Genomic DNA, 12,593 nt, shown 5'->3' with positions numbered 1-12,593 from the left:
TGTTCATTTCCTCAATCGTTACATTACATGCCCATTCTCTCCTTATGTGGGTGCCTTAGGTACATTTATAAGAGTACATGTAGGTTCCTATGTCTTTATGTTTTCCTTTGGTATCTGAAGACTGAGTGTCAAAAGCGGGTCAGAAACTGGATATCAGATCGAAGATATTGCATCGTCCAAAATTCCTCACGGAGGCCTGCATTCCGCGGGATTTTCATCAGTATGACGTGCTGTTTTGTAAGGATCCACGTCTTTACGGCAAAGTAAGCAGCAAGAGAAGGGGCCGGCATAAGATTGCTAGCCCAGCTGCGATTTGTCCGCGGCCCGAGAAGTCGAGGCCCTCAACGAAATACGGTCTTAAGGCCCTGGACCACGTGGCGATCTTATGACCATTGGACGGCACTGTTGACGTCTAGACTTCTTACAAAAAAAGCATAAAAATAGAAGGAAGAGGCAAACGCAAAACAGTTGGGGAAGTTTCGCTGCATTTCCATCGCTTTCATCCAATATATGCTCGACAATGTAGGTTTTAGTGGCCTCAACTTTCCCGCTCCAAAACCATGTTTCTTCTTGTTCTTGAAAGCTAGTTGTTGGGCTACAGTTAATATAACCGTATTTACAAAATGATATTACAGATATATTTCTCATCACCTCTGATATTTGGCAAGACAAAACGTTTTTGCGAGAGCATCAATAGCTGGGACATTTCGCTCAGCACTATTTCTAACACCACTGTTGGCGTTTGCTAGGATACGCATTTACGAAAAAATATATGCCTGCGGGAAACCGCCGGTGGCGCGGCGTGGTGCCCCCCCCCCCCCCCCCCCCTCCTCCCTCTCCCCGTCCGCGCCTAGCGCCCCAGGGTAGCCGCCTGTGGCGCCGCGCGGCCACTCCCCGTCCGTGCCCAGCGCCCGGGGGCAGCCGTCGTTGGCGCCGCGCGGCCGCCGTCCGTCCGCGCCCAGCGCTCACCAGGTGCTCCAGCGCGTGCTTCTTGAAGGCGAAGTAGGTGACAAAGAAAGTGGGCGGCACGGACACGCCAAACCAGAGCCCGATCAGCGTCAGTATGGTGAGACATGGCGGCGGTGCAGACGAGTTGTGTGCCCACGGCACGAGGTTCAGCAGCAGCGTGATGCTGAACACGATCCTGCGGACGGATGGCAAGCAGGGGCTCAGTGGGAGCACCAGAGACGCATTCCACAGCGGCCCGACCCCACCCCCGATAGCTACGGCATCCAGCGGAACAGACGTCTCACCTGACCCCTGAGCACAGTGATTTCTTATTTGTGGGGCACAGGCAATGTCAATTACCACGATTACGTTGGCCGCGTTCACCCACTCTGCTGCGATTGCGAGCAGGACTCAGCGGCACAGCCTCCCACACACAGCGCATCATCAGCCGATTCAAACGTGGCAATTTTCCAAGCTTGGTACATGTCACGCCCAAGTGTGCTTCCATCAAGTTCTGAATCTACAGCGACGCCAAAATCGCACAAATAGGATGCACACATGAACGGTGCAAATTCTGTGCCAGCGCGGCGGGTGGGCGCGGCCCGGCGCCGACTCGTCCACGCCGGCGCATACCCAGCCCGAAGAGAGTGACGGCCCGGTGCCGGCAGCGCGGCTGCAGCTGGGCACGGCTCACCCCAGGCCAGGGAGCTAGAGTCGCTTTTGAACTAGGGTGGGAGTGAAAAATTCCATCGCAAAATGACCATGCGGGAGTGAAAAAATCAAGTCACAAAAGGTGGAACTAATGAACTCGTGACTGATGCTTCAGCAAACTAAGACATCTATTTCAAGTTGGCATGGACGTAATATCAGGAACCCGATAAAACTACTTCGTTTTTTTACATCTTAGGCCATCAAAGTGAAACAGAATATATTACCACGCGCTCGGTTGGGGGAGCAAGTTGACCCCTCCCCCCGAGGGCTTTTCCCGAATAGTTTCTGAACGGCGCGGTGTAGCCGCTTGCGTAGTTGCAGAAAATTGCAAAGCAGATCGTTTGACATACACATTTTAGATGTAGCTTGTAAGGTCACTGACCCCCCCTGACCCGGGTCGAACATTTTGCCTTAGAAACATACTGCAGGTCAAAGTTAGGTCATGGTTTCAGCGAAGGCAATTTCTAGGGAATCGTTCAATCTGATACAACAACAGAGTGTTTGAAGAAGACATACATCTCTGAGATGCTTTCTTAGCCACCACAAATATTGAATAAGCAAATTACGTTGACCTAAGGTCAGGTATGATGATCAGACCAAGGTCAAAACCAACCTGACTGGGGCTTGCTGTATGGAATAGTTCCTGGTGCTCATTTCGAGTCTATTGAGAGCAGGAACCGCACTATACATCTTCAATCGACTTCTTAGAGATCAGAACAGGCCATTGACCTAAGATGACCCGGGTCGAACGTTTCGTCTAAGAACATACTGCCTCGCGTAATCTTTGTCGCTTATTCAAACGCAAAACGCAGAGCAGGTTTGTATCATTTTGGTCACCATGACCTTCAAAGGGTCAAACAAGGTCAATGAGCTCAAATGGGCTTGTGGCCTTTTGCTTAGAGACAGTTGCCTAGGCCCTAGGGGCGCTTTGGAAACCAACCTGGAATTTGACCTTGTTTGACCTTATTCGACTTGAAGGTCATGACCTAGGAGGCTGGAACCTTAACCTAGGTGAGTTCACGTATAGGTCAAGACATTTTGTAAATTTGATGTCTCTAGCTTTCTTAGTTCACGAAATATCAGAGGGGGGAGGGGGGGAATTGACCCCCACCCACACCCGAGCGAAGGGTATCTAGCCGGTCAACCCGGCGCGTGCTAAAACATAGTAATTTCAAGACAGTATTATGAGCATAGCAAATTATTAACACCCATAATTTGATGCTGCACTTTTCAATTCCCTTCCAGAGTACTTTAAAAAAAAACAATGCAAAGGAATTCAATGACAAAATAACAAAAGAAAATTCAACAAGCATAACACACTAAAACAAAAGACCTTGGACTCCTACGCATCAGCCCATCACCCAGTCAAACACAATAGACATACTTTTGGCCTCTGTTAAGATGGGGTCAGGGAAAAAAATATTTTGTCATTGTTTCTTACAAAATACCAGTGCATGTTTCCATGAAAGTAGCCTATGCCTAAGCTGAAGAGCCCTTACATCATCTCATCCTGTACAACCCGTTTGTATCACAGCGGCAGTTTTGAGTTACTGATTTTTGCACAATTCCTATTGCCACTTGCCATGCACTTGACCAACTTAACCTAACTTAGAGTAGCCCATGTCATGAACATCATCTTAACTCATCTATCTGTTGACAGCGGCACCTGTGATAAAAACATGATATTTAAAGCTAATTTTTGGCGGGTTTCAAATTGCATTTTTATTAATTTCATTTGTGTATACTTGCTGCCATCAGACAAAGTTGACAACACACAAATCAAAACACTTTAAATCACTTTGAAAAACTTATTTTGATTGTCATGGTTAATCTATGTCAAGGGCAATAATGGGTATGCTCCACAAAACAATTTCTCGTCTCCAAAACTAACGTAACTTTTAGATGACCATGTCAGTATTGCTGCTTGCCTTTTCGGCTGCAGCAAACGCATCTATTCGGGCTTGTTTCCTCATATCTAATGACAAAGTTTGAGATGTTGGCTTCACATTTTAAATGGGGTGGTCTGACTACTCGTTACATACCAATATTTAACTCGTATTATAACTGCTATGCAGCTGAGAGTATCCATGTGTTAAAAATTTCGTGCATATATACAGTATAGTCATTTGCCGGTCAGCAAACCATGACAACTGTAGAAAACATCTGGTTAAAGCAGCCATGAGGGGCCATTTTAAGAAATTTGGGGCAAATAACCAAGAATATGGAACAAAACAAGACCATTGCATACCTTGTGGCATCATATTTTGTCTTATGGCAAAACTCGATACATTAAAACAGAAAATGGCTATTTCTAGTTACCAATCATGTGGTGAAAGCAGGTAAGGTAAGCAATTACTTGGCCCACAGGAGACTTACTGGCTTCTTCTTGCTCCCCCAGAGACAAAAATTCGGTGCCTTTGCATGTTCTGCTGGCAGACAAAGTCCTCCGACCCACCCCCAAATATAAATATCAATCATGCCCACCAACCTTCGAGATTAAATCCGAAACAAGTAAGAGGTGTGCATGATACACATCTTCAGAAGGCAGAATTTCGTCATCAAACACTTCGGTATTAGCTGCGTGAGGTCTGTCCCAAGGCTGTATATGGCAGCATTAGAATAGCCTTGCCAGGTAGCCTGGTGGGGCAGACACTCGAAAAGCTTGGATTTATCATTATTGAGCACCGCTATGAACCAAGAAAACGCTTAGCCGAAGGTTTAAGAGGGCAAAAATGGCGGCAAAAATAAGGTCCGTGCTTCAAATCTTCTCCTTCATTCCATGTGAATTGTTCACACTTGGGAGCATATCAAACATGTTTGGGCGGCTTGCGAATTAATCCAATTGATGTATTAAATACGTGCAAGTTTGCAGTTGCAGCATCTTCCAGAGAAATTGGTCAAAATATTAAGCAGCACATGGTACCTCCAAAGACAATCGAAATGGAAGGAAGAGTAAAGTGGTATCACACTGGTATGATACCAAGAAAAACAAAAGTAGCTAAATAAATATAAAGACTGGTACTTTTCTCGCAACATTTTGTAATCGCCTGATTTGACTTAAAATCTGTTGATATAAGTGCTCAAATGGTGATATTCTTCTTGTAAGCTTGATTTAGAAGACGTTTCTTGAACTTTTCACTCATGCGTTTCGGCAGTGATGCAATTTAGTGCCAAGTTTCCTCAGGAAAAAAATAAATACGTGGAGTAAAATTATCTACCAGGCTTTACTGGTGTTTGCACTAGGCTCTGGTTTTGTCGTGTGGTGGTGAGACCAAAAAAAGTTATTGGGCTTGGAGCTACCTGGCGCCCTTGCTCTGTGCAAACATAGGCATGATTCAGATGTAGGTGGGGCAAGACATAGCCATAGGTGTCCAGGTTCTGCGGAGCCTCGTTTATGCTTGGTGGTTTCAAGTGAGCTCGGTTTTGGGTGACATCTGAAAACCTCAGAAAGGGAAATAGGGGTGTGGCATGTGCGATTAGACAATGCCAGGCAGGAGTGAAAAATTAACATAAAATATGGGGGAAGGGAGTGAAAAATTCCTCCTCATAATGTGTAGATTTACACCCAAAGTCGGCAATTCTAGGACACTGCCCCAGGCACAGTGTCAATGTCAGCAGCACGTCGAGTCCCCACTTTTCGCCGCCACTTCCCGACTTATAGATTCGGGCAGACACGTAGCCGACGGGCGTACCCAGGCAGACGCACACCACCAGGCCACATGCCATCAGCAAGCCGCGGTTGACCGGCGACAGGAGGCCCAGGCACGCGAACACTGCAGGGGCCGGTCATAGACCACCACAAGACGCTGATATGGATGGTCGAAGTTCAGCGCCGGTACTGGTGCAGGAGGTCAGAAGCCAGCGCCGGCGCTGGTACAGGTCATCGACGCAACACAGGCAGGACAAAAACCAGTTGATTGAGGGAATTATGCAGTAGATTTTAACTTCTCGGATTAATTTTCAGTACACAATGAACGGCATATGTTTACGTCATTACCTTATTCAAACGCGTTCTCAAAAAATAAAAAGTCCTTAACAGCAACAACAAAACACATAGGCCGCCTGCTCATCACACAGCGCAGAGCACCAAGTCAATGTAGTTAATCCCCATCAAATGACGGGTGCCGCGCAGTCCCGGCAATAATGCCACATCTCGACAGAACGCCAGACGTGAAGACAGTGTCATTGCAGTGTCAACCATGGTGCGGACAACCATCACCGCGGGGCCGGCCCGAATACGGCTCAGGCGCGAGGGCCACCATAGCGGCCGCAAGTCATCCACCGAGTGTGATGAGCGTCATGGAGAGCACCTGGACACCTGAGTTCATTTGCACGGAGAGCAGCATGCCGTGCCGAGGCGGACGGAACACGTCGCCGTACACCACCTTCCAGCCAAAACCCTCCTGAGAGTCGTCTCCCGGCTCGATCTGACGGGCAGCCCGCCGACTGTCACTCCCCAGCCCCGGGCGGGGACGGCTGTCACTCCCTAGCCCGGTCAGGGACAGCTGTCATTTCCCAGCCACGGCCAGGGACGGCTGTCACTCCGTATTCTGATCCAGCCGGCCCACGCACATGAACCCAGCTATCAAGCTGCAAGACCCAAGATGCCCGACAGCTCTGCTACACGCGGCCAAGAAGCGGACCCATAGCACAGCTGGCTGGCTGCCAGTAAGGCCCAGCACCCAGCAGGGTGGCGGGGCAATGCCACGGGGCGTACCGCGGCCACGCCGTTCACCACAGCAGCGTCACAGCGTGGTCTGGCTGTGGCTGCACGAGCCGTGCAATCCCGCAGCACGCTCAAATTGACGAACTGACGAAAAATAACTCACACTTGAGCTAAAGCTCAGAATCCAATCCCAAAAGAAAACACTCTGACCTGGATTCTGGTCTTGGAGATGGTGTATACGCTGGAAGCACTGGGGTGCCTGGAACACCTTCCCTGTGCTGAAAACAATTAAGTACATCAACTATCATGATCAGTAAGATTAGCAATGAACAAAGCTGCCACACAACGCACAGGTTATAGGGCAGCAATGTTACATGTGCTCCAAGTATAAACACAACAATGTTTTACTTGCATCATATGGCTGTTGATGTCAGAAATGAAGACCTCAGTCAACTTAGGTGATATGAACCATTGATATCACACCCTTTAAGACAAACACATCATAAATCTACCCCAATGCTACACAGAAAGCATGACTGTGCCCCGTAAATGTCTGAATGCCCTGTCATGCATTTCACAGTATACTAACTCGCAGACATTTGTTTAAAGACGCCACTCTGAAATGCATGAATGAACGATGACTGAAAGAAGCCATAAAAATCAATGAGACGAAAGATAGCCACAGAAATGTCATGTGTGTTCTTACGTCAACTAAGTTGAAGCCTGAATGCCAAGGCTATAAAAGAAGGGTCCGGCAAAAAAGAAATGAAGAACAGGCATTCACAACCCTGCAGCGATGACACAGCATTGGTCTTCAGTCTTTTCCTTTCAGCTACTAGGCTGGAGAAAGCTTCTGATGAAAAATGTGCCTGGTACACTCCATGGCCAGTAGCCACAACACTATTGCGAGATGCTTCAAGCCGCTCCTGCACATGTGGTTGTTCAGCCGGGGATCTGAAATGATCACAATAATTAGGAAATTTGATTACTTTACACCACAATGGACATCTTCCACTTGAAATGAGTAATGCAAACTGAAAATATCTGCCTGCAGGGTGTGTTTTGATAATTGTGCAAAGTGCCAATTCATTAGCAATACAGACTACAGGCAACATCCAGGCTGCCAAACATGCCTGACACATTTTGAAATGCTTGTCATCCCAAAAATCAGCCATTCAAGCTGAGGCGATGCACCCATGAACTGTACGGGCTTTGAGCGTGGTGCATGACTGTCACCAATTTTAGTGAATATTAAGCAAATTTAGTGTTTTGAAATAGTGGCAGCAACATCCAAACAGTACTGTTATTGCCGGAATACTTGAGACTGATATCCCTGGTCCTAGCCTGACTGCCAAGATTCATGTTAACTTACATATCTGTTTATGTAAGTGATTACATCAAATAGCCAAGGTCTACCTGCATGAACTTAGTGAGAAAGGTAGGAGATGGAAGCAGGGCAGGAAATATTAAACTCCCTCAAAAATGTCAGAACAATGTTACTACCCATATTTCACACACAAAATGGGTAGGAGATATCCCATGCGGAGGTGTTTGACATCACTCACATTGGGCTGTGAAGTGGCAGTGTTGTTATCCCTGTCTACCCACTCTGAAAAACATCAACTCTGCCACACCCATCTAACATCAACAGCTGTGTGCCAAACCTGCGCCCATGTGCCATACTTGGGCCTAGTCAGTTACTCTCAAAATTAACATGGTGTATATTTTTTGTTGTAACGATAAACTACCTAAACAAAACCATTTCTCAAATTGGTGGCAACCGTCAGCTCAGCTTCTAGCACTTGCACCCGCTGTTCATCTACCGCGCGCATCTGCTTTTCATTGATTTTGTTTTAATTTTGAAGGCATTTTTGGCGGACATGCTATAATTGCATTCCCATTCCTCAAACTGACAAAAATTGAAAGCGACCACACACCGTACTCGAAACTGCATGCGATATTGAGACGTGCACACCCTGAGCTTATTGCTGTGATGTCGGTGATACGTCGGACATATTCGGCGTGAAGCGTTTTTAACAGATTGGGAGCGAAGTACTTACGCGAACACAGTCAAGTGATTCTCGTTTGTCTTGCGATCACCACACACACACCACACTTTCTGTTGGCATCTCGCACCGACGCAAACAGGTCACTGCCTGGGAGTGGGGAAAAATACCTCGTCGACGAATGCCGCACAGTTCGAAATTGCTGACGTTTATGTTCGCGACACACATTCAGCGGTAACATCTTACCAAGAGTCAATCATCTTCCGCGGACTGTACCACATGTGCAGCATCATCGACTTTGCGAATGTATCAGCGGCCATTCCGTATTGACCATAAACAAAAAAAAAAACACCCGGGATATCACGGGGATCTAATGACGTTTCTATGGCGTCATTAATGAGAGAGGCGATTTTGAAGTTGGCTGTAAATAAAAGCCTTTTCTTACTTTGCGGGTGTGTAACCTCAGGAACCAGAGCGTTTCGGGTCCTAAAAAGGGCATATCCGTGAACTGCGTCAAAATGTCCTCAAGGTGGCTAATTCAGTTCAAAAACGCCACACAAATGTGGAACATTCCCTATAAGGGAAGCTTTGTTGGGCTGTTTGACGAACGCAATGCAGCGATCGCCAGCTTTTAGGGTAGATTATTAATATCAAAGCTCAATATGCTGTGAAGACTGTCATATAGCGTCATAAATCTCTTACCGAAACCTGTCAAGAACTGTTGAGGATATCAATGCTATATTGTCGACAATACCTTGCCTGCAGTGCTGTAGTCCTGATATTGATACCATGTGATGTGCACAGCAGTTATTTTGTTATTTGTAACTGAAAATGCATTTGCCGGCCAAAATCAATAATTATGTAACATTGTAATGAATTAATTGTCAAAGCAGCGCTACTTCTTTGGTAAAGGTGGTAAGGTTGGGTTTCCAAGAATGCTTTGCCTGCTTAGGATTACTTATCCAATTACTAGTTAACCCTGATATGACCTTTGTGGTGCAACAACATTCTCGCTTGCGATAGTCCTTTGGCATTGTTAAGTCAGTTGTTACAAGTCATTCATAACTTATAAACTGTTATCTGATAGGCTTGACATAAAGTAGTCAACCAATGTGGTACGTTGCGTCTGGCACGGGTCAACAGTGTCATCGTGCCACCACCTCAGTGCTGTACTGTGGCATAACACCATAGACAATGATACGGTTTTTGTACTGCAATCCCTGCTGCTTTCACAGTCAATTCCATCATGAAAAGATGGGTCAAGCGTGCATTCTTGTAATAACTCCGCATGCGACATATGGATTGGTAAAACACGCACGATATAATATACAAATATCTTTTCAAGCAAAGCACACAACCATTCAGGCAGCATCACTTGCTTCAGCCTGTTTGGGGAATGCAGAAAACATAGGTGACAAAGATGCAAACATGTATTCTGCTTCCACAGCTATGCAACATACTGCAGCCATCGGCCACTTCGCTCAGAATGTTGTTTCACACGAGTAATAACACAGGTATGAAAGGAACATATTACATCTTGCGAAATGACATTCAACCTGCTGACCTTGCACAACGCTGGAGACAAGACAAGTGTATGTGGTAACGGCTAGATGAGCGAAATGCAAGGAAATGATGAGGCTGCCCGTGCGCACAAGGCTCATGATATCACAGCACTATATTTTCTGATTCTTAAGTGACAGATAATTTTCGAGGCTGTATCATGTGAACTGTTATCCAAGCATGTGCATTAATGAGCTGTGCCGACCTGTCGCTACCTTATCGATCGCTAGCTCGTTATGTTTCAGCGCAAACCTAAGAAAGAGGCAGGTACATATAGACAACATTTATTGGGAGTCATTAGAATATTGCCCTAAAAGAATACCAAACCTTGCTCTCTCTCAATCCAGATACAAAACCACTTGCACGCACATTATCCCATCACATCAAGATTAATACAAGCCACTGACACGCATCACCAGTGATCACACACATTTTAAGCTCCTGATTCATACTCCAATGTCAAATAAGTTTGATGCCACATTTGCACAACCCGCGGGACTATCAAATTGCAGGTTTCCTCGCAATTTTCCCGGGTCGTCACTTACAATACCACATTTCACCGTTAGCTCCCTTCAAAACAAGGTCCCAATGGGGGTTTATGGTAATACGACTGAAGAGCTCGTGCTTTAAGAACACAATTTTGTTGTTCAAGATTTTAATTTGCCCTACAATATGTGTTAAATGTTAAGTAATATATATATATATATATATATATATATATATGTATATATATATGTGTGTGTGTGTGTGTGTGTGTGTGGTGTGTGTGTGTGTGTGTGTGTGTGTGTGTGTGTGTGTGTGTGGTGTGTGTGTGTGTGTGTGTGTGTGTGTGTGTGTGTGTGTGTGTGTGTGTGTGTGTGTGTGTGTGTGTGTGTGTGTGTGTTGGTGTGTGTGTGTGTGTGTGTGTGTGTGTGTGTGTGTGTGTGTGTGTGTGGTGTGTGTGTGTGTGTGTGTGTGTGTGTGTGTGTGTGTGTGTGTGTGTGTGTGTGTGTGTGTGTGTGTGGTGTGTGTGTGTGTGGTGTGTGTGTGTGTGTGTGTGTGTGTGTGTGTATATAATTACTGTAGTATACCCTCGATTTTATAATGCCGCGCTAGCCCATAGTCCCGTGCAAGGGTCTTGGCTCCGGTACACAATGCGCTAACCGAGCTGTCTGCAAGGAACATGCAAGTATGAGAAAAAATCCTCGGCAGGAGAAAAAAGGTGGATTTGCCGTCGCATCCTCTTTTTTTACAACGTTCGGGAGAGTAACGTTTTTTCGGTGTTGTCCTTTTTGCAGACAATGGCGTTCTCTTATTATAGCATTGACCTATGGTCTAGAAATAATGAAAAATGCCCCGCTGGTGACAAGTGCCGCCAAACCCGAAAGTGCTAACGCTTACGTTCGCGACACTCATTCAGCAGCGAAATCTTAGTAACAGCAAATCGCCTTCCGCGGATTGTATCATAAGTGCCGCATCGTCGCTCCTGCAAATGTATCAGCAGCCATGCTGTTCTGACCATTAGCAGAATACAGCCTGTAATAAAACGGTAATCGTATGGCGTTTCTATGATAACATCAATACCAAGGTGAATGAAGAGGCCTCCCAAAAGTATTTTTGCACTTTTGCGGGCGTAAAACTCAGGAGTCAGAGGGTTTTAGGTCTTTAAAAGGACATAGGTCTTTAAAAGGACGTGAACTGCATCAAAAGGTTGCTATTTCAGTTAAAAACCCAATGTAAAAGTGGAGCATTTCCCTCAAGGTTGTATAGCACCTTGACTGCAACGCAATTTGATCTACAATTGTGTTTTCTTCCCGTTTCGCGTGGCATGCAGGCGGCGTGGAATCTGTGGCGGTGGGTATGGAGCAGGTCAGAGCAGGTATAGAGAGGCGGAGAAAGGAATGAACGGCCGGTAAGTTTCTTGCGTGATGTATGTGAGTGATGAAGTGCATCTTAGTCATTATCGTATCCATCGCGAACGCTCAGTATAGGCTTTGCGGAAGTTGAGCGAGCCTGTATAGTCTGTCGGCTGCACTCTTGAGGCATGTCTGGTGGAGGAAAGCTTGTTTGACAGACCACTTTTTGGCGAAATTTTACAAATACTTACCATTAGCCATGGGCGTGCTCGAAAAAGATTCCCCTGTTTCGCATGGGACGCGGCATCGACATTGTTTACATTCATTGAGTTATCTAAATGGGAAAAAATAATTTCAGTGGTCGTAGGTAAACAGTGCTATTCAAATATACATGTAGTTATGTTTATTTAGACGCAAAATTAACTTGTGATTACAACAGGTACATCGTAATTAATATGCCATTAAAACTAAATGAGTATTGTAACGATGGTGTATGGTTATGGCTATTTTTTGTCTTAGTTTCAAATATTGAGTGCGAATGCTGCTACAGTAGAGGAAATACACATATCTCATCGTTTAAATATTTTTGTCCATAATATAAGATACATATAGCACACTCAGCCATGGCGAGCCAGCTGTGACTATTCACATATCAGGATGAAGGATGAGGATAATGTGCATGCTTGTTTAAGATTATATCTTTCAAACCATTGCTGACGCAGCTGGGAAATGAAACAAAGAGATTTTGCGGGTGATGAGATGTTACCATATTTTACCTAATTTCAGCTCACCTCACTACCTTTGCTAACCTCACCTTGCCTTACTAGCCAAACTTACTGATAAACCGAAATATAGTTGCCACTGTTG

At 45.6% G+C, this 12,593-nt stretch overlaps 1 protein-coding gene across 1 annotated transcript; it reads right to left on the bottom strand.

The window, feature by feature from the left end:
- Nucleotides 1–969: 969 nt before the first annotated feature.
- Nucleotides 970–6,086, bottom strand: LOC119099151 (transmembrane 9 superfamily member 2-like; the record flags this gene model as incomplete). The annotated part of the gene is made up of 3 exons (XM_037225754.1): nt 970–1,144; nt 5,252–5,432; nt 5,942–6,086. Coding segments are annotated over 3 exons (501 nt in total), but the record flags the coding sequence as incomplete, so codon positions are not given.
- Between the last annotated feature and the right edge of the window lie 6,507 nt (nt 6,087–12,593).

The sequence above is a fragment of the Pollicipes pollicipes genome, unplaced genomic scaffold (genome assembly GCF_011947565.3).
Source record: "Pollicipes pollicipes isolate AB1234 unplaced genomic scaffold, Ppol_2.1 Scaffold_100;HRSCAF=115_pilon_pilon_pilon, whole genome shotgun sequence".
Lineage (NCBI taxonomy): Eukaryota > Metazoa > Arthropoda > Thecostraca > Pollicipedomorpha > Pollicipedidae > Pollicipes > Pollicipes pollicipes.
Note: the sequence above shows the minus strand (reverse complement) of the source record. Positions and strands in the feature narration are given on the sequence as shown.